Below are 27,634 nucleotides of genomic sequence, written 5' to 3' on the forward strand. Positions count from 1 at the left end.
GTGGCTGACAAAGCTGATGTAAAAGCAAAAGAGAGGCTTACAACAAAGCAAAAATTAGTGGGAAGACAGGATTGGAAAGCATTTAAAACCCTACAGAGAGCAACTAAAAGAATCATTCGGAGGCAAAAAATAAAATATGAAGGCAAGCTAGTAAACAATATCAAAGTGGATAGTAAAAGTTTTTTCATGTATGTTAAAAATAAAAGAGAGTTGAGAGTGGATATAGGACTGCTAGAAAATGCGGCAGGAGAAATAATAACGGGAGCCAAGGAGATGACAGATAAACTAAGTATTTTGCATCAATCTTCACTGTGTTAGACACTAGCAGTGTGCCGAATGTTGTAGTGTGTGAAGGAAGAAAAGTGGGTGCAGGTGCTATTACAAGGGAGAAGATGCTCAAAAGACCTAAAAGATGAACTGCACCCTAGGGTTTGAAAGAGGTAGTGCTAGAGATTATGAAGGCATTAGTAATGATCTTTCAAAAATCATTGGACGCTGGCATGGTGCCAAAAGACTGGAAAATTGCAAATATCATTCCACTTTTTTTTAAAAGTGAGGAATGCAGCAGAAAGGAAATTATAGACCAGTTTGTCTGACATCAGATGTTGGAGTCAATTGTTAAGAATGAAGTTCTGGAGTACTTAGGACAAGATAGGACAAAGTCAGCACAGTTTCCTTAATATTGTCTCACAAACCTGTTGGAATTCTTTGAGGAGATTACACATAGTATAGATAAAGGGAATGTAGTGGATGTGGTATATTTGGACTTTCAGAAGGCCTTTGACAAGGTGCCACACATGAGGCTGCTTACAAAGTTAAGAGCCCATGGTATTACAGGAAAGTTACTGTCATGGTTAGAGCATTCGCTGATTGGTAGGAAGCAGCGAATGAGAATAAAATGATCCTTTTCTGGTTGGCTGCCAGTGACTAGTGGTGTTCTTCAGGAGTCGATGTTGGGACCATTTCTTTTTATGCTGTATTTCTTAGCTTCTTATGCTGTGCTGGCATTGGAGAGGGTTCAGAGGATGATTTCAGGAATGAAAGGGTTATCATACAAAGAACATTTGATATTTCTGGGTCTGTACTCAGTGGAAGGATGATGGGGATTTCATTGAAACCTTTTTAATGTTGAAAGGCCTAGACAGGGTAGAGGTGAGAAGGATGTTTCCCGTGGTGGAGGAGCCTAGGACATGAGGGCACAGCCTCAGGATAAAGGGGCATCTATTTAAAACAGAGATGCAGAGAAATTTCTTTAGTCACATGGTATTGAATTTGTGGAATTTATTACCACAGGCAGCTGTGGAGGCCAGGTTGTTGAGTGTATTTAAGGCAGAGTTTGACAGGTTCTTGATTGGACACAGCATCAAAGGTTACGGGGAAAAGACTGGGGAGTGGGGCTGAGGACGGTAAAAAAGATCAGCCATGATTGAATGGTGGAGCAGATTCGACTGGGCAGATGGCCTAACTCTGCTCCAATGTCTTAAATCATTCTGTTTCCGCTGCTGGAATTTTTACTGATTTCGTGACATTAATTAACCTTCACTTTTGCAGTGAAAATACTCCTGGTATTGTGTCTCTTTTAAAATCATTTTCTTACTCTGTGGATGATGTGGGAAAAGCTATTTTATATGCATTCTGAATTGGCCATAAACTGCTAAAGGTTTTGTAGTAATGGTGTTCTTGCAATAGTGTTAGGTGAGGACTCAGGAACAGATAAATAGGAGCACGCCATTCAGGTTCTGATGCCTGTAAATAAAATTTATGTTTTGTCGCATTAGAATAATGTCAAGAAGCACTTCTTCCTGAGTAATGGGAATCTGAGTCGAAAGCACTGATCTAATCATTCAATTAGCTCTGGCTGATCTGCATCTTTCCTCCAACCACCTGTCTTTAAAAGCCTATTTTTTAAATTTTCCATAGGACCAAAATTCAACAGTGCTCTTGTGAAGAGTACTTTAGAGTTAGATTTTCGTTAACTATTAAGGACTGCTTCTTGACATTATGCTTGTGTGGCCAAACACAAATGTTATGTCCCCTTGTTCTGGACACTCCCATGACATCATAAGACATGGGAGCAGAATTAGGCCATTCAGCCCATCAAGTCTGCTCTGCCATTTCATCATGGCCGATCCCAGATCCCATTCACCCCCATACACCTGCCCTCTCGCCATATTTCTTGATGGCCTGACCAATCAGGAATCCATCAACTTTCACGTTGGATGTAACAGGGACTTGGGATCTACTGCAGTCTGTGGCCCAGCATATCAGAGATTCACCACTCTTTGACTGAAAAAAATTCCTTCTTACTTCCATTCTAAATGATCACCCCTGGATTTTGAAGCTGTGCCCTCTAGTTCTGGATGCCCCCAACAGAAGAAACAATCTCCACATCCACCTTATCTAGTCCTTCCAAATTCGATAGGTTTCAATGAGATTTCCAATCAATGAATGGGGGAATGAAGAGAAACAGTTACTTTCTGACCAGGAAAGAATTAGAATAGAAAGTGTTGTGGTACGAAACTTAAATGGAAATGTTGTACCAAAATTAAATCAATGATAATTGTAAAATTAATGGTAAATACGGCTTAGTGTATTTTCAGATAGTTGCCAGAGAGATAGAATTGGGTAAGAATTAAAATTTATGACAGGAAGAGAGAACAGTTGTTTCCCTCCCTTCAGCATTTAACTGAAGATTGTTTTCATATCTAATACTAACATCCAGTCATATTGTTTGGCGAGTATAGTTGTTTAGAGAGAAAGTAAGTGATGTGGTGGAGTTGAGTGTTATCAAAGGGTGTGGAGAATGACCCTGTGGTTTGTGGATGATGGCAAAGAGCAGCACAAGAGGAGGATGTCAAAACATTGCTCCTTGGGGAGCAGTTGAGGTTACAGAGAAAAGGAAGAGGGTTAGTTGGGCAATGGTAGGAAAGCATTAGAAGAGGGAGGTGGTCAATTGCTTTAAAGGCTGTAAATAGACCAAGATGCAGGGCAGAATTTTCATTTCATAAACAACCACTTCAATAGGTTTCAACACGTATATTTAATGTCAGAGAACTGTATACAATATACACCCTGAAATTGTTTTTCTTCACCAACATCCACGAAAACAGAGGAGTACCCCAAAGAATGAATGACAGTTAAATGTTAGAACCCTAAAGCCCCCCCAGCTGCCCCCTCCCATGCACAAGCAGCAGCAAAGCAACAACCCACCTCCCACCAGCAAAAAAAGCATTGGCGCACCCCCACCGAGCACTCAAGCATGCAGCAAAGCATCAATAAAGACACAGACTTGCAGTTCCCCAAAGGCTATACATTCACCCAGTAATTCAACATACCACAGGCTCTCTATTTCCCTAATAAGGGAAAAAGCGGTGTCCCTGTTTCACAGTGAGAGGGGATTCATAGCAAAACAACTCGCTGATTTATGGTGTTAGAAGTCTTGCATCGCTTCTTCCCATCTCTGTACCCACAGAACTCGGGTCTCTGGGCACAGCCAGCAGCCAGCTCACTGTTTTTGATCTTCCGTCTCCCACGACACACCGGTTTTCTGTGGCAGCACTGAGCTTGAGTCCACCTGCCTCCAGAGCCACGAAATCCCAGAACCCTGAAAGCTTGCTACTCTTCTAGGCTGTGTCCTTGGCATATCAGATAGCAGCCAGTTGTGAGACACTGAGAGTGGGTCCCATTTCCACAAAGAACCAAAGTCAGTGTGTAACTCCAGGTCAGGCTCTTCAAAAGAACCCTGAAAGGGAGAAATAGAGATATTAAAGATAGAAATAGAGCTATTTCCAAAGATGCAAACAAAGGAGTCGCCATTATTGTATCGTTGAGTATTTGGTGATAGACTTTTGAATACTGTAACAGGAGCAGACTGGGCACACTCAAACTTAGAATTCATGGGTAGGTTTCCACGTATTTAAATGGGGGAATGTTAAAGGACTTTGGAGTGGAAATGGAAATTGAAGATTTTCCATGACAGATAAATCAAAGGATAAAATTTATGAACTTGAAGATAACAAACTGTTAACACAGGAAATTGAGCAGCCATCCTTTTGATGGGAAATGGAATTCAGAGGGCTGGTTGAAGGACTCATGAATTGAATGATATCGGTTGCATGAGGGAGAAAGGCAGTAAACTGGACAGTAACTAGACAGTGATGGAAATTCTGAGGAAAGGCATGGCAAACCTTAGAGAGATGGCCAGTGGGCTTGGGTTAGGATGGAAGTAGCAGCTGATTGGTTATCTTCGTTATGGTGACATAGAAGTCCTGATCTGCATCAATATTCTTTTTTGGACTGACGCAGGGAAGAGGGCTAGACAGAGAATAGAGTTTTGGATTGAGATAAGAATCTGTTAAGTATTTTTGCATTCTAGAAAGTCCTGACATGTGCACTTTTGACAAATAAGAACAGGGCATTCTATATGGTCCGGCTAAGTTTAGCATTGAGTGCCTAAACACGTTGCTCAGAATATATTTTTCAAGTTTGAATTCTTTTTGATTTAAGAGAGGAATTAAGTACAATATCGGAGAATGCAACCTGATTACAACATCCTCTTTGTATTTGTTCAAATCCCGGGATTACCTGGCATTCTCTATACTTCAGATTTAATGCCCATTCTAAATTGGATCTGTTGTTTATTTGTAATTCTTTACTTCTTTGAGCTATTGTATTTGTCTCATTGAGATTAACTTTGAGCTGCCACACAAATAAAATAGAAGTTGCATGATATTTTCAAAGCAACATATCCTCACTGTCTACCTATGTCCCAGGTGTTTGGTTTCTCTTGAGCAAAAGATTGCATGCATGTTTTGTTATTACTCTCCTCAATGACAGATGCAGTGATAACAGGGAGTACTTGCTTTTCAGCATGTGTCAGAGCTGTTGGCTGTGGTCCGTCTGCCCTTTATTCATCCAAGCTATCTGCTGAACGTTGTTGACAATGAGGAGTTGATAAAGTCCTCAGAGGCTTGCCGAGACTTGGTAAATGAAGCGAAACGCTATCACATGTTACCACATGCACGACAGGAAATGCAGACACCTCGAACACGGCCAAGGCTATCTGCAGGTAGGTGAGGGTATCAGCATCGTTCTTTACATTGTAAATCAATTGTGGTAATATTCTAAATGGTGGTCAATGCATCTCAGAATCAGGTTTAATATCACTGGCATATATTGTGAAATTTGTTAACATTATGGCAGCAGTACAATACAGTACATGATAAGTATGGATAAAACTGAATTACTGTGAGTATATACAGTAGACTGTATGTCAATTAAATTGTTAAATTCAATAAGTAGTGCAAGAACAGGAAAAAAAAAAGCAGTGAGGTAGTGTTCAGGAGTTAAATGTCCGTTTAGAAATTGGATGGCAGAGGGGAAGAAGCTGTTCCTGAATCGTTGAGTGTGTGCCTTCAGGTTTCTCTACGTCTTTCCTAATGGTAACAGTGAGAAGAGGGTATGTACTGGGTGGTGGGGTCATTAATAATGGACACTGCATTTTTGAGGCACTGCTCCTTGAAGATATCTCAGATACTACAGAGGTGGGTACAGATGGAGCTAACTAATTTTACAACTCTCTGCGGTTTACTTCGATCCTGTGCAGTAATTCCACCCCCGCCCTCCACCACCACACCAGGCAGTGATGCAGCAAGTAAGAGTGCTCCCCGTGGTACATCTGTAGAAATTTTCAAGTGACAAGCCAAATGTCCTTAAGCCCCTACTGAAATATAACCACTGTCTTGCCTTCTTTATAGCTGCATTGATATGCTGGGACCAAGTTAGATCGTCCAAGATGTAGAGGATAATATTTGGAACAAAATGAACTTGGAATACAATATTGCAGAAATCTGTAACATTTACAGGTGGACCCAATTATTCCTGTTTTCAATCTGATCCCATTCTTAGTGAAGTACTGACTGTTATTTAGAGAAATTATGACTTAACAATGTGTAGTCATATTTAAACTAGTATGCAACTGTAAATCTCCCACTAACACACAACTCATGTAAAGGCAAAGGTACCTCCTACAGATTAGCATTGATCAGTACTGTTGTGTCCAACGCATGGATTTAACAAAGGTTGAAGGAGTATTGAAAGGACTCTGTGTAGAAAACATCAAGATCCATCATCGAAATACCTTGATAGTATGTATCATTGTCAGAATCCTGGAGATCAGCATTTGCCAGTGGTAGTAAGAGTATCAATACAAAGAAAATTATATTTGTTCCAGCAAGCCTACCTGTTCTAAATGCAATCAAAGAAAAATGATCCCATGTCCCAGAATAATTGCAGATAAATAATCACAGCGTATGCGAGGAGTTACTTATATTTATGCATCAAGTATTTTGGATCAAGTTAAGTGCATAATGTATTTTTCTTTTGCACTAAGTATTGGGTCTTGGCAAAAGGATTTTGCTTTAAATATGTTCTCCCATAGAATGAATACTGTGGGGTTGGAAGGAAGTGGGACCTTTGCATACCAAATTAAAATACACACATTCAGAGGTCATTTTGTTAGGTATTCCTATAGACCTTGTTAATACAAATATCTAATCAGCCGTTCATTTGATAGCAACTCAATGCATAAAAGCGTGCTGGCGTGGTCAAGAGGTTCAGTTGCTGTTCAAACCAAACATCAGAACTGGGAAGGAATGTGATCTAAGTGACTTTGACTCTGGAATGATTGTTGGTGCCAAATGTGATGGTTTGAGTGTGTCATAAACTACTGTTATCCTGGGATTTTCGTGCATGACGGTCTAGAATTTACTGAGAATTGTGTGATAAACAAAGAAAAAAACATACAGGGAGCAGCAGTTCTGTGGGCGGAAAAACCTTGTTAATAAGGGAGGTCAGAGGAGAATGGCTAGACTGGTTCAAGCTGACGGGAAGGCGACAGTAACTCCAATAACCACACGCTACAACAGTGGCATTCAGAAGAGCATCACTGAATATACAACACATCAAATATTGAAGTGCATGGGCTACAGCAGCAGAAGACCATGAACATACAGCAGTTACCTAATAAAGTAGTTACTAATGACTACTGCCAAGCAGATAAAATATGCCAATTAACTTATCCATTAAACACTCAGTCTTTTCATAACTTCTCTGATATTTACTGTAGCTATAAGTAGCACATAAAGTCAGTACATGTGTTAAGAGTGCATACAAATCTTGGCCCTTTAATGGTGAGTAATCCTGATGGGATTTTAACCTGAGCTGAAGCAGCAATGTCTCCCATGTCTCTCACCACAAGGTGAAGAAGGTTAACAATCTGCTGGGGGAACGATGAGATCTTCAGGCAACACAAGCAGAGTTCCTCTTCCCCAAGCTCTCAATGTGAAACTGGCACATATCCAAAGCCCTCTGTGCTGGTGTAGATCTCAGTGCAATCCTAGCCCTAAAGAGAAGGCTGCCAGGATATTAGAGTTGTTGCTCAGCAACCAGCAGCACAGGGTCTCCAAAAGTAAACATGATTTGCTTCTGAGTCTAATTTCTGGATCATTGTGCCTCTGTGGAAAACAATTCTATAAATACCTAAGAAAGCAGTGAATTCTTACAGCTGTATTTGTGCAGCAGAAAGTCTAAATGTGCCTTCGAGTGGCACAAACATTTTTCTGAAACTTGCTTCCTTTGTAGACCTGAAGCTGCTATATTATCCAGTTATAGAGTTGCACCAAATATGAGCTTCTATTTGTAGTGGTTGCAGGATGAGTGGGTTGCAGCTCTTCCCCTCCATTCCTGAAACCACCTTCTCCCTGTAGTGGTTTGGGATGGCACAACTCTGGAGTCTAAATCAAGCAAGTGGCAATGATATATGCTGAACACTGGAGGTAGTGCAGGCACTTCCACTATGGGGAAACAAGAATGCCTGTCACTCAGCAAACACTCCCCCTTCATCCATCATCCACTTACAGTAGGTGTTGTTTAGACAGTGGCCAGATATTACAACAGTAGCTGATTTCATTTTCATATTTTTGTATCATAGGGATGGGTATATCTAGTTGGTGTATACTACTGTCAACCAGTTGTACATGTGGAGTAAAATTTTCAACCAGTTACCTGGTAAACCATTCAGACATTGGTAGGACACCACATGTTTCTTTCTTTGTTCTTTTCTTGATAATAAACTTCATAACTGCTGAAATAAAATCATCAAAAAAGCAATTTAAATAAGGTATAAACTCTGACAATCAAATTACCTCAAGGTATTCTGAGATCTTTCATTTAATACTATAACAGTTCTTCAGCTCTATTTGTGTATAATGTAATAAAACAGTCTGTATCTGGCCCATTGTCTCACCTCAGCTGAGATGATATATTAATGTTCTTGAAGTTAAATTAACAAAATCAGGCCTTTAAGTGCTCTCTGAATGCTGCAGAGTCAGTGTTTTATTGGAAAAAGAGATTGAAAAGGCAGTCAATTTTAAAGATTTTGCTTATAGTCAATTAAAAATACAGGTCCACAATCCCTTATCTGAAATCCTTGGGGCCAGTTGCATTTCGGAATTCAGAATTTTTCGGATTTCAGAAAATTGATTAATTATATTGATAATTAACCTGGCTCACTGTGGGTGGACTTAGGACCCGGGGGAGCTCTGGACCTACGCACATCCTCTTGTATACTTTAAATCATCTCTAGATTACTTATGTTACGAATCCCGTAACTGGATAACTTACCAGCAAAGATAGAGAGGTCCGTTGAAGTCTGATGTCACTATTTTCAAACGTTTTCATTTATAAAGGGACACAAATGTATGGTTAATACATACATTCAGATAGTGGACATCGTCAACACTCAATCTAAAGCGCGGGTATAGTAATAATCATCATTAAGAAGTGAGCTCTGCTGTTGTCTAGGGGTTAATAGATTATCCATTGGAAATTTCGAAGTCACTCAGAAAGTCTGCAGGCCTCAGCCCTTTGAAAATCGCTGGGTTTCACGTGGGGCGACCGAGAGAGAGAGATTGGGGGAGAAGAGAAAGAACTTGCCGGGTCTTGATGAAGCTTCCGTGAAATCAGGGGAGCGTTGGTTTCCTCTCACCGATGTTAGTTAAAAGCGGTTTTCTGTGATTCCAGCCACAAATTCCAATCCCGGAATCTAACGCACGTGGCTTCCTTCAGAATGGCTTCCCGCTGCTGCAGGACCACTCTCTCGTGTCTTCTTGGTGCGTCTGAGGACTCTCCTTTATACTTCCTCACGGGGTCGCAGGTGTCAATCAGGTTGGGATGATGCAATCTCTCTTTCAACCAGCCCACCTTGCCCGAGGGCTTTTCACGTGGTCTCCATGAGACAATAGTCGCTGTCGTCTTATTCTGCATCCCGGGTGGGACGTGCAATTTGGCACGTTTCTCTCTCTCTCCCTCCTACTGGGTCTACAGACTCCCCCCCCCCCCACCCCCCCGACGGGTGCTCTTGCGATTCTCACAAAGGAGGGGGCTGGGATCATAACACTTATAATACTTAATACAATGTAAATGCTACGTAAATAGTTGTTATACTATATTGTTTAGGGAATAATGACAAGAAAAAGTCTGTACATGCTCAAACAACGAGAGCTGGAGAGAGAACTTACAGGTTCAGGTTTACAAATACTATTACAGTTTATTTATTGAGTAATAAATTGATAAATGAAATAGTGGAACAATTATAGACCATAAATACACTAGTACATTTTTTTTCCAACAAAAACATTCAATAAAACATGAAAATATACAGCTTCAAACGAACCAATCAAACACATGGTAAATGACTTACTGGAATAAATGTAGAACGTAAATACTCCAGGACATATACAGGTTCAAACTAAGCTAGATACTCTACAGGTACCTGATGGGCCAGGAACAGGATTCTCAAGTTATGAAGCAGCACTACAACAGACGGCGATTTTAAAGACTTCTTCAAGTGTCATCTGTCTCATTAACATAGGTTTATGTCGAAGCAATCACTTTAACTGAGTAAACTGCCATAATCTCTTGATCACTGATAAGTGCACATTGTTCAAGGCCAGCAATGAACTGATCACACATTTTCACCATATCGTCTTTGGGAATTTTTCAGCTGCGTTCACTATGTCATCATCATCACTACTACTATCTTCATGCTTATCTCTATTTAGCACCATTTCAGCAATTTCCCCATCACCCAAGGATGCACAACAGGTGCATTTCTTCAATATCAGCTTCCTCTATCTTATTTACACCTTTCAGACATCTCGGATGTTAGCTTTTTCCAATCACTGCCAACGTCACCTTGCGTGTGCCTGCTTCATTGGCACACCCGAGAACAGTTAACCTGTCCTCAGCAGCTCTCATCAGCCATTGTTAATGTTCTTCTAGGAACATAGCGCCAGTACAGAGCTGTTTCATCAGCATTGTAAATTTGTTCAGGGCTAAGGTTTTCATCAGATATTATCTTGGCAAATTCATGAATGTAATTTTCAGCTGCTTCATGATCAGCAGAAGCTTGTTCACCACAAATTTTCAGATATTTTACACCATGACGCTTCTTAAATTTCTGCAGCCAACCCTCTGAATATTGACACTCACCTTCAATGTTCAGTTCTTCATGGTATATTCTAGCTTGTTTCATGATCAACATGCCATTCAGTGGCATACATTCATTTCTTTGTTGTCTAATTGACTCAAGCAACACACGGTCAAGATCTTCATTTTTTTGCCCTATGCAGTGTTTTCATATTTTTCTTTAGTTTATGGTCATCACTGCCACTATAAAACTTAAGTAACTTGTCTTTCTGTTCCTTTAAATCATATACAGTGGTAGTTCTGACACCATAGTCCTCAGTAAGACAACGCACAGACAAACCATGATCAAACTTATGCAATAACTCCACTTTCTGAGTTATTGATAATGATAGATGCTTCCTTCTCTTTCTCATTGTTACCCATAGGGGTATCTGCAGCTCTTTTTGACATTTTCACAGTAAATTAGACACAAAGTCAACAGTGAACACAAAATATCAGCTAACAGCAAATGCACATGTAACCAGTACGAGCCCTGAGCCACAACTGACGTCTGGCGGCCTCTGCTAGTGCTGTCACGTCACACCTGAGTGACATCAGCTGTTGGCGCACCAAACAAGCCTTGGAGTGCTCCACACTCCACGAAAGAAACTTCGGTTTTCAGAGCTTTTTGGATTTCAGTATTTCGGATAAGGGATTGTGGACCTGTGCTATTTAACCAGCAAGGATATTCTAGTTTTGACTCCCATGTTATACTGGTATCATCAATAGAATTGCTGCAATTGGGTTGATAGTCCTTGAGGTAAAGGGTTCTCAGGCTAAGTAAGTGTGATGTGGGAAGTGATAGTAAAGTCCCTCCCACTGGTTCAGTGGCCTGTTAGAAGTTTCTACTAAATCTGTGTATAAAGCAAAGACCTTGAAAGAGATACCTGAAGTTTCTAGTGGAAATATTTCTATCTAGGCAGTCCTTCAGGATCCAGTTCAGTGACTGATGGGGTCACTAGGGATAAGAGGTAGCTGATGGTGTAGGCAGATGCAAGGCCTCTCAAGGTCTGCTCCCTGGATCTCAATAATGTGCTGATTGGTCCTCCTCTACACTGAGCAGTCACAGACCAGGCAGAGAGTATCGAGAGTTGTTGGGGGTGTTGTACGTTTTCAGGCTGACTTTGAACACATCTTTGAGTTTTACCTCTGTCCCCCAGTGTTCTCATCCTGTGACAGAGTGCAATTAGAATGATTTACGAGTTTGATATCAGACAAATGGGCATATTATGGGAACTTATACAAGTGGCTGTTAATGTCTGGTCAAGGAGTAATGAAAAAAACGGGGAGAATCTATAGCTCCATTGAGGATTGCAAATCAATATACAAAACAAAAGTTAAGATGTTACAGGTTGAAGAGTAACAAATAGAACAAATGGCCAATGAAATGAAAGGTGTAAATTTGCCTCAGAGACACGTTTACAAAATACAGTTACTGCAGGGATCTGAGATTGAGGCCATTGAGTTAATTTTCCACTGTACATTGCTTCTTGTGTGTCAGTGGGTTGTAGAATTGGGGAAGGAGGTTGGCTGGGAGTTGATGGAAATGCAGAGAGAACAATTTACTTGGGAATTTAGTGATGGTGTAAAACGGTTGTGATAATACAGCATAGAATCAACGTACAAAAAGCAGTCACCTATGTGGTAAGGAAACAGTTACAAAACAATGAGTGTAAATATTTAACTTAAAGTCTAAGGATCAGGAAAGGGTGATACTTAAGTACAAATACTTCTTGTGCAGTATATTTAGGCAAGTGATAATCCATTTAAATAGATTATCATCTATTTAATTTGCTTCTATTAAACTTACATGGAGTTTCGAATCCTGTGCACTCGAAGCATTAAGTAATGACCTATGGTATTCAGGAAACATTGCCAAACGGTTTATTTTTCCTCAATGAATAAAGTAATTATGAAAAAAGTAATTAAGTTAAGTGCCTATCAGGTAGTAATACTTTGTATTGAATCTGTATTTTTCTCTGTCACCTATAAGGTGTGGCTGAAGTAATTGTCCTGGTCGGTGGTCGTCAGATGATTGGAATGAGCCAACGAGATCTCACAGCTGTCAACTGCTTTAACCCACAGACCAACAAGTGGTACCCATTAGCCAGTCTACCGTTCTATGATAGAGAGTTCTTCAGTGTTGTGAGTGCAGGAGACAACATCTATTTATCAGGTAAATCTGGTCATACTTTTTCTTTACATTTCACCCATCTTTTACCTGAATATTTTTGTCATCATTTAATCAATGAAGTTTAAACCTTGGCAAATTTCAGAAGGTCAGACAGCATCTGCAGAGAGAATGTTTCAAATTAATGACCTTTTGTCAAAACTCTGTCAGAATAACAGCATGTAAATCTGCCTAAAACATAATAAATATACATTCTTCATATTACATACCTTCAAGTGTATCCTTGAAATAAAAGCTGATAGGTAATGGGCCTTGCCAGGAATTCATATGGGGTTTTTCGCAAAATAGGTTTAATAATTCAAAAGATTCTTGGAGAAGCCAAACCATGTAAAAGGTCTCCATAATACCAATGTTAAAAGATTAAAGATTAGTTATATTAGTTACATATTTCATGTGCATCAAAACATATAATGAAATGCATCAACAAGCAACACAGTCCAAGGTTGTGCTGGGCAGTCTGCAAGTGTTACAATGCTCTCAGCACCAAGATAGGATGCCCTCAGCTTACTAACCCTCACCGTGGGTTCTTGGAATATGGGAGGAAACCAACACAGTCATGGGGAGCTGTACAAATGCCTTGCAGACAGCAGTGGGAATTGAGCTTCGATCACTGCCATCAGCATTGCTCGGTGGACTACAGTGGAATTGTGCTGAACTTTGGGATACAATAAAGAGGGTGCCTTGTAGCTTTTGAAGACCGTGATAAAACTTCATCGGAGTTGAGCTTTGATTTGAGGAAGGATGTTCTTGTCATTGGAGGGAGTGTAATAAAAGGTAATGATACTAATTTCTGATAGGCACACTGATGTATGAAGAGAGATTAGGTTGGTTTGTGCATTCATTGCAGTATAGAAGACAGAAAGGGATCCAAAAGAGGAGTATAAAATTCTAACAGGACTAGATATGCTAGACCCATCGAAGATTTCAATAATGCTGAAGGGTCTAAAATGAGGGGTCACAACCTCAAGATGCAATTTATGCCATTTAGAAAGTGATCAAGAGAAATTTCGGCACCCAAAAAGTGATGAACTTCAAATTCTCTTTCAGAGAAGGCAGTGGAAGCCACCATTTAATATATTCAAGAAGGAAGTAGATTTATTTCTAAATGCTAAAGGATCACTGGATTAGAGAGAATAGCTTACTGAAGTAGATGATCAGCACTGATAAAATTGAATTGTAGCCAAAGGGCTGAACGGTTCATGCATGCTCCTTTATCCCTGCTCAGTTTTTTTATTCTATGGAAGATTTAAGGTGTTTGGCCACTTCTCAACTCTTTCAGACAAACAGTGTAATGTATCAAATAGACACCTGTATTTGTAAGATTTTACAAGGAGCTTATCAACAGAAGCCACTCTTGGCAAAAAGTAGGCATGGCATCTTGAAGGAAATGCTGTAGCCTATTCTCATGCATCTCGCTGTCAAGTAACATGAAATAGTCCTTAAGAATCTCAACAGGCCTATTAAATCTGAACACCACATCACTCCCTGATTTAAATTTAGCTGATTGAATTGAGGTCTACAAAGGTCACATCTTGATTTAAATTTGCTAATGGTGACAAATGCTTTCCTCCCACTTCAGTTTCCTCCTTCCGATTGTTGAAATGAGTTTGCCATACTACATATGCTGTGGACCAAGTGTTGGTAAATGGGTTTGTGTAGATCAATATGTAATAGCTAGAATGGACATATGGTTTTGACTCTATAAGATATATGAGTACTCCACATTCAAACAAAGCTATCTGATTGTAAACTGGCAAGTCTTACATTTATAGAAATTAAAACATGATGCATTTTAAATAGCAGTAAGTTTAAATTTATCTTTGATCACATGCAACAAATGAGAAATTTAGTGTATGTACATTAGCTTAAGTATAAGTTTATTTAGGAAGCAGAATTCAACACCTATATTATTTTGTCACACATTTTATCCTGATGACTAATTTCTGCATCCATAACTTTATGTAAAATAACAACTACAAAAGGCCTGATTCTTTGGAATTGTGCCTGTGTACACAATTGGGCCGAAGAAGGTGTCTCTGTAATAGAAGCAAAAAAACTCCAAAAGGTAATTATTCGATGTGAAGTCCTTTGGATAAATTCATACCATCCTGTACAGCTTCCTCTCTGAGTTTACACAGAAATACTATTTAGAAATTGAAGATAAAAGATATATGAGAAGAGAATTTGGCAGAGCTGACTGACTACCCTTCTCTAGCCTTAGCTCAGCATTAGGTTGCTGATGCATTGTTAAATAAAATTCAATGTCCATGAAATCCCATCAGTGAAGGAATTTCCTGTTACCCTTTCCCTGTCCACTGTGTATGACCACAAGTACATGAGGAATGAAAGCCTTTCAGCCTCTCTTGATTGGTGTGTTTTTTCACAGGCGTACAATGAACGGAAGCATGTTTGTCAAAGTTGCCCACTTCCAAACAGCCAAGCTATCATTTCTATTATAGCTATTATCATTTCTATTTCTAAAAATATCTAGTTTTCTCAGAATGGATTAGGTATTACTGTTTCAGGGTTAATGATAAAGTTTAACACTTAAGATCATACTTCCATTATTGATATTCACAACAGGTAGTTCAGATCTATATTTCAAATTGTGGCTAAGGTTCTGAAGTCAAAGGATAATAATGTTAAAGTCAATCATATCCTATGCAAATACTTAATTGTTATTGCACTCAATGCTTTTGAGAGCCTTTATCACTTCAGAGCAGGATCCATTGGCATGCTTCAGCAGACTTTAATTGCTCATGTAGTCATGACACCAATACACATTTCATTGATTTCATTTGTGAGAAAGGTGTGCAAAGGTTCTCTTTCTTGAGCCTGTTAATCATTGGCACTCTTGCCCTGTCAAAACAAAAGATGCACATCTGCAAATGCATTGTAAATTAAATGCAATATTATTAAATTACGTGATGACTCATAGTTGTTTATCAGAAAATGGATATTTAATAAAGCAAAAATTTGAACTAGTCACCGTACTGAACAACCATATCTAAAATGTGTTTCTAAATCCAACTTGCTTCACCCCAGCTTAAAATATTCAACCAGCCTTTAATGCAATGGCCATCACGTTTAACCTCTTATATTTTTTCTCTTTAGTGCAAGAGATTTAGCTGGGTCAAAATGTACATTACTTAAATCAGTATATAGATAGTACAAGAAGAGGAGGGGCCATACTGGACTTGGTATTGTGCAAGGAGCCTGGCCAGGGACTGACCATTCATTAGGAGTACAGTTAAGGAACAGTGATCACTACTATTTAAGCTTTAAGAAACTTATAGATAAAGATAAGCATGGACCTTACAGCAATAATTAAATGGAACAGAACAAATTACAAGTGTACAAGGCAGGAACTAGGGAGAGATAATTGGGGTAAGACAGCATCTGACATGGAGGGTGTTAAAAGATCAAGTGCACAGAGTACAGGCCAAATATTTTCAGTAAGAAGAAAGGATATGAAAGGCAAGGTAAGGTGTCAAGGCAGGTGGTGAATTTAATCGAGAAACAAAAGAAAGCAGATGTAAGATTCAGGAAGCTATAATCCAATTAAGCCCTATGGGTTATAAATAAGCTGGAAAAGAACTCAAGAAAGACATTAGGTGAGCTAGGAGGAACCATGCCAGATATGATTAATGAGAATTCTAAGCCATTCTATACATACAACAAGAGCAGGAGGATAACTAGAGAGAGGGTAGGACCACTCAAGGATAAAGAAACAGATATGAGCTTGGAGGCAAGGATGTGGGAGAGGTCCTAAGTAAATACTATGCATTAACATTTATCAAAGAGAAGGACATAAAGGATCATGAGATCAGTGTGCAGTATGCTAATATGTAGGGCATTTCGAGATAGAGGAAGAGGTAGTGCTGGGTCTCCTAAAGAACAGTATCATGGATAAGTGCCCAAGTCCAGTTGGGATATCTCCCTGATTGTTGAGAGAGGCAAGAGATGAGATTTCTTTGGGCCTTGGCCAAGATCTCTGTGACCTTTCTAGCCACAGGCAAGTTCTTGGAGGAGCGGCAAGTAGCTATTGTTGTTCCATTATTCAAGAGGGGGGAAGTAGGAATCATTGTGGAAATTATCAACTGGTGAGTCTCACATCACTGTGGTAGGGAAGCTACTGGAGAGGATTATTAGGGATAGGATTTATGAGTATTTGGAAAACCATGGCCTAAATTAGAGACAGTTGGCATGCCTTACTAACTTGATTGAGTTTTTCACGAATGTGACAAAGGTGATTGATAAAGGCAGAGTTATGGATGCTTTTAGGAGGGCATTTGATGAGGTCCCTCACGGGAACCTAATCCAGAAGATTAAGGTATTAAGATTAAGATCTATAGTGAATTGTCCATTTGAATTCAAAATTAGCTTACCCATAGAAGACAGAATAGTGGTCAATGGAACTTATTCTGACTGGATGTCTGTGACTAGAGGTGTTCTGCTGGGATCCATACTGGGACCTCTGCTGTTTATATGACCTGGATAAAAATGTAGATAGTGGCTAGAAAGTTTGCAGACAGTACAAAGATGGATGGTGCTGTGGATAGTGCAGAAGATTGCCAAAAGATGCAGCAGGGCAGAGAGCATTTGTGGATTTGGGCAGACAAATGGCAGATAGAGTACCATCTGCCCAAATAAAAGGTGTTGCACTTTAGGAGGTCTTATGTAAAGGGACAGTGTGCTGTTAATGGAAAGACTCATTACAGTGTTAATGTAGAGAGAAATCTTGGGGATCGACTGCAAGGCTCCTCAAAAGTGGCTGCACTGGTTGATAAGATGATAAAGTAAGTGTATGGCATGCTTGCCTTTATTAGTCAAGCACCAAGTTTAAGAGTTAGGCCATATTTGGAGTTATTTCGTTCAATTCTAGTTGCCTCATTATAGGAAGCACGGAGAAGCTTTGGAGAGGGTGCAGAAAAATTTTCTGAGAATACTTGCTGTCTGTATCGGGTCATGTTATCTAGGTCATGTTGAACATACTTGAGTTGTTCTGTGTGGAGCAGTGGAAGCTAAAGGAAGATCAGGCTTATAAGAGGCAGTATCTTTTTCCCTGGTTGAAATGTCAAATTCCAGGTCAAATTCATCTGATAATGGTTCTTAGACACATGAGAGCAAGGAACAGAGGAATATGGAACTTGTGAAGGCAGAAGGCTTTAGTTTAGTCATTTAATTACTAGTTAATTAGTTCAGTACAACATCGTAAGCCAAATGACTTGTTCTTGGCCTGTACTGTTCCATGAAGTTTATATTATTGGAATATGCATTTTCATTTTCCTAGTGTGACAAGGTATCTTTCATTTTCCCTTTCTCTGCCCTCGTCATCCCAGGTGGCATGGAGTCTGGTGTCACCCTTGCTGATGTTTGGTGTTACATGTCCCTCCTGGATAACTGGAACCTGGTTTCACGAATGACTGTGCCGAGGTGTCGACATAATAGCCTAGTGTATGATGGGAAAATTTACACTCTTGGCGGCATTGGTGCATCTGGAAATCTCAATCATGTGGAAAGGTAAATGGGGTGGGTGAAATACTGGCCTGAAAGTACAAGTCCTGAAGAAGTGACTGAGCCCAAAATGTCTACTGATAACTCTTTTCCATAGTTCCTGCAGCATTTTTTTATGTGTTGCTCTGAAAGGACAAATACAATTTTAGAAGACTATAATGAAGCAGAAAGTGATGGATGAAATAATTTCTTGCCTTCCTCAACTATTTTAAATTCTGGAGGTCGTATCATTCAGTTTATTCTTTCTGTACCAAACCAAATTGAATTGAGTGAAACTCTTTTGAGGTCTGGAGCTATCACATGTCCATTGTCTCAGATAGATATAACAGAACTGTGGAGCTCATCACCTTTGCATCCACTGCACTCTACAACGTGCATAAATGTTTAAGTAAGTTATTTAAGAACAATATTTTGCTGAGCTGGATGTTCCCAGAAAAGGGTTTTATACCAAATTTCCTCAACTTAATGCCACATAATCTGCAAGTGCATCAAAAAATGTGAGTTTAAAAAACAAATAAATGTGTGTTTATTTTTTTAATGAATTCTGGTAAGGCAGAATTAAGTTGGAGGAATCAGTGTTCAAGCCATCAGGTTGGAGGCTACCCAGACAAAATATCTGCCTTTCCTCCAACTTGAGTATGGCCTCATCATGGCAGTAGAGGCTGCGATATTAGAGTGGGATGGAAAGTCAAACTGAAAAGCGTAGCCACTAGGAGATCCTCCTTTTTGTTGTGGAGGTGCTCGACAAAGTGACCTCCCCCAACCCCCACACCCAATCTGCGTCAGCTGAACGGCTATGTCACACGAATAATGCTAAGTACCACTTTGCACCAAGTCCCATTCACTACCACCACTTTGTTTTCTGGTTATGGAATACCTTGGTTTTCAAATGTTTGAATCGTGTTTCAGATTCTTCCATTGTCTTTCACTCCCTATTGATATGGCCTGCTATACATGGGAGACACATGCAAATGTAAATTACAATAAAACTCAATTAATCTAGCACGTATGGGTCTTTGGTATTGCTACATGAACAGCTTCTCCAGATTACTGAATGTTAACCCACTCATGTACCAACACACTTAATTTCCTTATGATTTGAGATTTACCAACAAGTATTCTAAATTCTCCACAAACCTGGAAATTTAAAGGAACACTGGAAATGGAGTCCTGGTGTAAGTACCCTGGTGCATTAAATAGAGGAGCACGAACATGGTCCCTGGCATGTTAAAGGGAGCACAGGAATCAAACCCCAGTGAATCAGGCACAAACTATTCAGATTCAAAACAGTTACATAATAGATTATCAGAGTTTTATTGCATTGAATTAAATCAGATTCGTATGTTTAAAACGAACAGCAGAAAAAACAGCTGGAATGAAAAGCTTTTATTTTGATATTTGGAAATGGAGTGGGACATTGGTTGCTGGAAATCAAGAGCATTCCTGAGTCCTGATACAGGAATTCGACTTGAAACACCTGGAGTTAAGGTTGTAAATGGGGACATTGATTAAAGGGGAAAAAGTAGTATGCTAAACTTGTACAAATTCATGGTCAGGCCTCAGCTGGTGTACAGTGTGGACATAATGGTCTTAGAAAGGATCCAACTGAGGTTTAGACTATAGGACCATAAGATATAGGAGCAAAATTTGGCCATTTGGCCCATCGAACCTGCTCCGCCATTTCATCATGGCTGATCCATTTTCCCTCCGAGCTCCAATCTTCTGACTTTACCCCATATCCCTAAATGCCCTAACTCATCAAGAATCTGTCAACCTCTGCCTTAAATATACATGAAGACTTGGCCTCCACAGCCACCTGTGGCAACAAATTCCACAGATTTACCACTCTCCTCATCCCCATTCTAAATGGAGACCCTCTTTTCTGAATCTGTGCCCTCTTATCTTAGACCCTCTCACCATAGGAAACATCCTCAAGGCATTAAAACATTCAAATAGGTTTCAATTCTTCTGAATTCCGGTGAGTACAGGCCCAAACCCATCAAATGGCCTTCATACGACAAGCCTTTCAATCCTAGAATTATTTTCGTGAACATCCTTTGAATCCTCTCCAATGTCAGCATAAAGGGCCCAAAACTGCTCAAGATACTCTCAATATTAAATCGTTGCTTTTATATTCTAGTCCACTTAAAATGAATGCCAACTTCGCATCTGACTTCCTCACCACTGCCTCAACCTGATAATTAATCTTTAGGGAATTCTGCACAAGGATTCCAAAGACGCTTTTCACATCAGGTGTTTGAATTTTCTCTCCATTTAGAAAACAGTAAACCCTTTAATTTCTTCTACCAAAGTGCATGACCAAACACTGTATTCCATCATCCACTTCTTTGTCTATTCTTCTAATTTGTTAGTCATTCTGTAGCCTCTCTACTTCCTCCAAACTACCAGCCCTTCCAACTATCTTGTTATCATCCACAAACTTTGCGAGAAAGCCTTGAACTCCATCATCCAAGTCATTGACATACAATGAAAAAAGAAGCAGTCCCAACACCACTAGTCACTGGCACCAACCAGTAAAGGCTTACTTTATCTCCACTGTCTGCCTCCACTGCTTTATCCATGCTCGTATCTTACCTGTCATGCTGTGGGTTCTTGTTCAGTAACCTTATGTGTGGCACCTTGCCAAAGGCCTTCTGAAAATCTAAGTACACAACACCCACCAATTCTCCTTTTGGTGTCTATCCTGCTTGTAATTTCTCTAAAGGATTAAAGAGGTTTTTGAAATTATGAGAATTGTTGATATTCTTCAAGCAAACTTTTCTTCTAGGGAAAATAGGTTGGCTCATAGATTCTTTCTTGTTCATGCAGTTGCTTTTGAGATCTGGAAACTCTTACAAGGGCGGGGAAATTACACTCCAATGGACTTTTGGATGGTCAACTTAGAAGTGAATTATTTTGCAGGATAGTGGGGTAAAACTGAATTGGGTAGTCCTTTAAAAGAACCAGCGCATTCTATGAATTTATAGTAATTGCTATTTATTTGGAAACTGTCAAATTATATAGAAGATCCAGCTAGTCACACATCTAAAATATATATAGGAATTATATTTTGGGAATGGGGGGTATCAAATTACTCTCTCCAACAACTTTTCTGCTTTTACACAGATCTGTTAAAATATATGTGTATATTTTTAAAGTGCCTGACTCCAACAATTTTAAGTTGTTTTAATAAATACTGGGGAAATACCGCACAGAGATTTTCTACAAACATTAATCTGTGTCAGAATAACTTTACTACATAGAGGCAATCCACAAGATCCTTATAGAATTATCACCAAAATTCAACACCATTTTCTAGTGGATTACTGTAATGGGAATCAAATGTGACAACAGTTCCTTTGATATTAATAGTAAGTTTTTCCTGTCTTCTATTAGATTCTTTGCTCTTTTATTGGTTAAAGCCTGAGCAGAGTGTGGTTCATTATTTTATAAGAGCAGGCCACATGATGCATTGGAAACGAGGTTACTCTTCTAGATTGACTTAGTTGATATTCAGTATGGATAACTGTGAGTAACCTGCATATCAATATGTGTGTTGGCATTAATAAGCTCAGTGACCCTTTTATTCCTAGGATGTGGGTGGAATTTTCACTTTCAGTGTAATGGCAAATAGGATATAACCCGTACTGTTTTTTTTTAAATAGAGTGTTTTTGTCCAAATACATTTACATAATCAGAAACCAGAATGGAATAAATGAAAAACCAGAATGGAAAAACATTCTCAAAATCAATGTTTAGTTTATTGTCATAAAGTGCAAATATGTTTGCATGCATGCATTGAAAAAGCATGATTCAAACAAAAAAGTCAATTTTAGTGCAAAGTGGTCTAGTGTTGCTAAACTTTAATAACTAGAGATGGTTCAAGGGCTGAATAGTTGAAGCTCTTGAATCTGATGGTGTGGAATTTCAGGATTCTGTATCTCCTGCTCAATGGATAGTGGCAATCTACTGAAATGGATTGTGGGTATTGACTGTAAGTGTAAAAAATCCAATGGATTTTTACTTTGGGAAAAATCTATGCATATAACAAGAAACATTGTTTAATATAAGTTTGTAGTCCATAACCTGTAATTTAACTTATCTTTTACAAGATACAAGACATAAGCAAGTTAAGTGTTTACTGCCCAACTCTTATTGCTCTGGAGTAGATGATAGTGAACAACCTTCTTGGACCAAGGCATTCAGAATCAAAATCTGTTTATTATCATGATATACTAAAACTGGTAATTGTACAGCAGCAGTACAGTGCAATATATAAAATATAATATACATTACAATATGAAACATACATAATTTTAAATAAGTAGTGCAAAAAGGAGCAAAGATTGTGAGGAGATTTTCATGGGTTCATTGTCTGGTCAAAATCTGATGGTGGAGGGGAAGAAGCTGTTCCTAAAACATTGAGTGTGTGGCTTCAGACTCCTTTACCTCCTTTCTGATGGTTGAGATGAGATGAGTCCAAGTCCTGGGTGGTGGGGGTATTTATTGATGGATCCTGCCTATTTGAAGAATCACCTTTTGAAAATGTCCTCAATGGTGGGGAGATTAGTGTCCTTGGTGGAGCTGACTGAATTTACAACCCTCTGCAACTTTTTCCAGTCATATGTAGTGGTCCGTCCATGGTAGACAGTAAGGCAAACTGTTAGAATGTTCTCTATCTGTAAAAATTTGCTAAAGTCCTTGGTGATAAGAAAATATCCTGAAGCTCCTAATGAAATATATTCATAATTACATCAATATGTTGAGCCAGGGAAAGAGCTTCAGGGATGTTAACACCCAGGAACTTGGAACAGCTCACTCTTCCCACTGCTGATCCCTGAAAGAGGATTGGTGTGGACTGGATTGGACTTAAGTTTCCTAAGGTCCTCAATCAATTCCTTGATCTTATTTCTTTTTGGGGAAGATGCTGCTAGACAGAGAATTTCATGATTGAGATCCAGCAACAATGAGGCAAGGACCAATATGCTTGCGGGCTGATTTACCAGAGCTATGGGGGAGGGTTTAAACTGATTTGGTATGGGGATGGGAACTGGGGTGATAGGGCTGAGGATGGGTGATGACTACTGGATTGAAGGTGTTGTACTTGAGTGCATGCAGTATGTGGTTAAAGGTATATGATCTTATAGTGCAGTTAGAAGTTGACAGGTATGACGTTGTGGGCATCTCTGAGTCATGACAGAAGAATGATTATAATTGGGATCTTAACATCCAAAGATACACATTTTATTGAAAGGACACATAGCTAGGCAAAAGGGGTGGTTTGGCTCTGCTGGTAAAAAAAAATGAAATCAAGCCCATAGGAAGAGGTGACATAGGATTGGAAGATGTCGAATCCTTGTGTGTAGAGTTAAGAAACTGCAAGGGTAGAAAGACCCTGATGGGTGTTACATACAGGCCACCAAACAGTAGCCAGGATGTGGGATACAAATTACAACAGGAGATAGAAAAGGCACGTAGGAAGGAGCAATGTTACGATAATCATGGGAGATTTCAATATGCAGGTAGATTGAGAAAATCAGGTTGGTGCTGGATCTCAAGAGAGGGAATTTGTAGAATGCCTATGAGATGGCTTTTTAGACAGCTTGTAGTTGAGCCCACTAGTGGAACAGCAATTCTGAATTGGATGTTATGTAATGACCCAGATTTCATTAGGGAGCTTAAAGTAAAGGAACCTTTAAGGGTTAGTAATCATAATCTGATAGAATTCATCTTGCAGTTTGAGGAGAAGAAATCAGATGAACCAGTATTACAGTGGAGTAAAGAAAATTACAGGGTATGAAAGAGGAGCTAGCTAAAATTGATTGAAAGGGGACACTAGCAGGGGTAACAGCAGAACAGCAATGGGCAACGGGTGGAATTTCTGGCAGCAATTTGGAAGGCACGTGATAGATCCATCCCAAAGATGAAGAAGTATTCTAAAGCCAGGAAGACACCTGTGCTGCAGGAGAAAATCACTTCTTTTCATGTTTTATGTCAATGATTTGGATGAGGAAGTTGATGGCTTTGTGGCCAAGATTGTGGGCGATATGAAGATGGGTAAAAGGGCAGGTATTGCTGAGGAATCAGGATGCCTGTATAAGGATTTGTACTGATTAGTGGAACGGACAAGAGTGGCAGATGGAAGTGCATAGTCATGCACTTCGGCAGAAGGAACATAAGCATGGACAATTTTCTAAATGTGGAGAAAATTCAAAAATCAGAGGTGCAAAGGGTTTTTGGAGTCCTCATGCACGATTCCCTAAAGGTTAATTTTCAAGTTGAGTCAGTGGTAAGGAAGGCAACTACGATGTCAGCTTTCATTTCAAGTGGACTAGAATATAAAAGCAAGGATGTAAGACTGAGGCTTTATAAGGCAGAGGAGGTTCAAGAGAATGATTCCAGAAATCAAAGGGTTCGCACATGAGAAGCATTTGATGGCTCTGGGCCAGTACTCACTGGAGTTTAGAAGAATGATGAGGGATCTCATTGAAACCTATCGAATATTGAACGGCTGAGATGGAGAGATTGTTTCTAATAGTGCAGGAGCCTAGGACCAGAGAGCACAGCCTCAGAGTTGAGGGATGTCCATTTAGAACAGAGATGAAGTAAACTTTCTTTAGCCAGAGGGTGGTGAATCTGTGGAATTCATTGCCACAGACAGTTGTGCAGGCCTGTTCATTGGGTATATTTAAGATGGAGGTTGATTGGTTCTTGATTATTCAGGTTACAGGGAGAAGACAGGAGAATGGGGTTGAGTGGGATAATAAGTCAGCCATGATGGAATAGCAGAGCAGACTTGATGGGCTGAATTGCCTAATTCTAGTCTTGTATCTTCTGGTTTCATGGTCTTAATTTTCAAATAGGCTAGCAATTTGTGCCTATGATGTGACAGCCTACGTATAAATAAACCACCATGAATTGCTGGCTGATTTATAGTGTCCTATTATTATTTTACAAAAATGGCACCTCAGGGACATTGTGAATTTAACCTCATTGCATACTTGCCACTTAATCATAATGTGGTGTTTTCTATTGACTATCAACCAAACTTCAGGTAGAAAGTAACTTTTTATAGGAATAGTGCCTCATGTTGTCTAACAACTTTTCCTCTGTTTCTCTCCAGTCTTTCTTTTCTTCTTTGGTTCTGATTCTATCTTCTGTAACAACAAATTCATATACTGTAATTCTCTCTTCTCAGTCATTCTTCTGTTTAATTATCACCAAGTATAATTAGTTAAATAAGTAATCTGTGTAATCTATTAGGGCTATGTACTCATTTCTACATCCCTTCCTCTCTACAAACCCTACACCCACCCAACACAACCCCAATTGTGCTGCATCCTTAACAGCTTAAACTTCTGAATCTTATGAACATACTGTAAGTTATCTATCTCTAGCAAAACCTAAGCCAACTACTTTTTCACTTCCTCTATGTATTTTGCACCACTTTCATTGAAATGGATCATCCAACCTTTCATTTAGGTGCAGAAACAAACAGAGTGGCTTGGCTGCCACTTTCTTCAAAGAGACCTTGTTGTGACATTGCAGATTGTTCACTGGAGTGAATAATACTCTGCTTCTAAGAACTCAAGTATACAATAGACATTTTTCTTGATACAAGGGAAAAAATGTGTTGAGGTTCTGTCTGCTTTTACAAAAGAACAGAATTTTTTCCCATTGCCAAGATAATTGCTCTAAAAATGTATTGATTATTTTGTCATTGTTATTCATGGGACTTGGCATTAGCTACTACACTCAGATCTTGGAGCAGCATTTATTTTATGTTTCATTGTAAAACTGAGTCAACTCCATGACGAAGTAGCAGATGGATCTTACCCTACACATTATGACAAGAAGCCTGTGATCTGGAGCCAAGAGCCCTCCAAAAGTAAAGTCTACATATTAGACATTAGACTGGGAAAAGGACTGAGTGTTCATGCATGAAGTTTGATACCACTTTGAATCCATTCACAAGAAGTAAGTACTTTTGCTTTATGGAGTCCAATCTGCCTTTCAAGCACTTTGCAACAAATTGTTTCTTCTTCTCTCAGTAATTGAAATAATTTGCCTATGTAGTTACAAAGATATTTGCAACTGATTAAGTGACCATGAACAGATTGCAGATTGCTTTCCTTTAGCACTGAGCAGTGACAGTGATGTTTTTCATCAGATTCTGTGAAAACAAACTGAAGTGTTGACTGTGTTTTTCTTTCTACATACTGGACGTCTCAGTTTTTAAAATCGTTTTTATTAAACTAAACGACTACCATCCTGTGGCACTGACATCAATCATCGTGATGTATTTTAAATGGCTGATAATGGCACATATCAAAAACTCCATTCCTGCTACATTGGACACTCACCAATATGCTTACCAATAGAGAGATGCCATAGCACCTGACATGCACCTAGCCCTGACACACTTAGAAAACAAGGACACTTCTGTCAGAATGCTGTCTCTGGATTTCAGTTCAGCATTCAACTCTGGTGCCCACAGACCTGAGTGAACAAACCCCTACTCCTCTGAGTGCAACACAGTGCAATTGGGTTTTGGACTTCCTAACAAACAGACTGCAGAGAGTCAGGATGCACAACTGCCCCACCCTCCCCATCAACCTCAACATGGGTGCCCCTCAGGGCATTGTGCTGAGCTCATGGCTGTACATTTTTCTCACATACATCTACACAGACAAACACCGAGTAATCACATTGTCAAATGATGGGGCTCATTACCAACAACAGTCAGATGGTCTACAGAGAAGAGATGGAAGAGTTCAAGGCCTAGTACCAAACAAATAACTCCTTCCTTAATGTCAACAAGACAAAAGAGATGGCTATCAACTTCAGGAGAACATACAGCTCTCACCACCCCCCTTACGTCAGCAGCACAGTAGTTTCAACCTCCTGGGAGGGCACATCTCACACAACCTCTCATGGTCCCGGTATGAAATATAATAAAGTGCTTGGAGAACTGGTTAGTGGGTGGAGGTGTTATCAGCCTTACTGCCTGGGGAAAGTAACTTTTTTGAGTCTGGTTATCCTAGCATGGATGCTATGTAGCCTTTTCTAAGAAAAGATGAGGCAAAACTTTATTTATCCGGAAGGAAGTTAAACTACTTTGCACAGTCAGGAAAACTCACCAATGCCTCTCCTTTCTGAGGAGGCTAACAAGAGCCGGACTATGTACATCCATACTTATGGCATTCTACAGGTACACAGTACTGATCATGCTTACATGCTGCGTCACTGCGTGGTGTGGAAGCTGCATTGCAGCAGACAGGATGGTTCTACAACAGGTATCATTGGTACCACCTTTCCCACCACCAACAACATGTATACAGAAAGGTGCTGGAAAAGGGCCAGTTACTTCATGAAGGATCCTACCCACCCTGCTCGTGG

General features: G+C 39.6%; 1 protein-coding gene and 1 long non-coding RNA gene across 12 annotated transcripts in view; one reads left to right on the forward strand and one right to left on the reverse strand.

The window, feature by feature from the left end:
• Nucleotides 1-27,634, forward strand: part of LOC132400639 (kelch-like protein 29) — a 436,778-nt gene that overhangs the window by 355,968 nt on the left and 53,176 nt on the right. For all 11 annotated transcript variants that reach the window (XM_059981820.1, XM_059981810.1, XM_059981815.1 and 8 more), the window contains 3 exons: nt 4,870-5,068; nt 12,521-12,703; nt 18,061-18,241. In XM_059981820.1, the coding sequence (XP_059837803.1) occupies nt 4,870-5,068; nt 12,521-12,703; nt 18,061-18,241 (563 nt within the window). The remainder of the gene's footprint in view (nt 1-4,869; nt 5,069-12,520; nt 12,704-18,060; nt 18,242-27,634) is intronic.
• On the reverse strand, nt 3,236-13,401 carry LOC132400646 (uncharacterized). Its single transcript, XR_009514326.1, has 3 exons — nt 12,749-13,401; nt 8,065-8,143; nt 3,236-3,742 (listed from the first exon to the last, which is right to left on the reverse strand). It is a non-coding gene; the product is annotated as an uncharacterized LOC132400646 (long non-coding RNA).

This window comes from Hypanus sabinus, chromosome 10, assembly GCF_030144855.1.
Source record: "Hypanus sabinus isolate sHypSab1 chromosome 10, sHypSab1.hap1, whole genome shotgun sequence".
NCBI classification, from domain to species: Eukaryota; Metazoa; Chordata; class Chondrichthyes; order Myliobatiformes; family Dasyatidae; genus Hypanus; species Hypanus sabinus.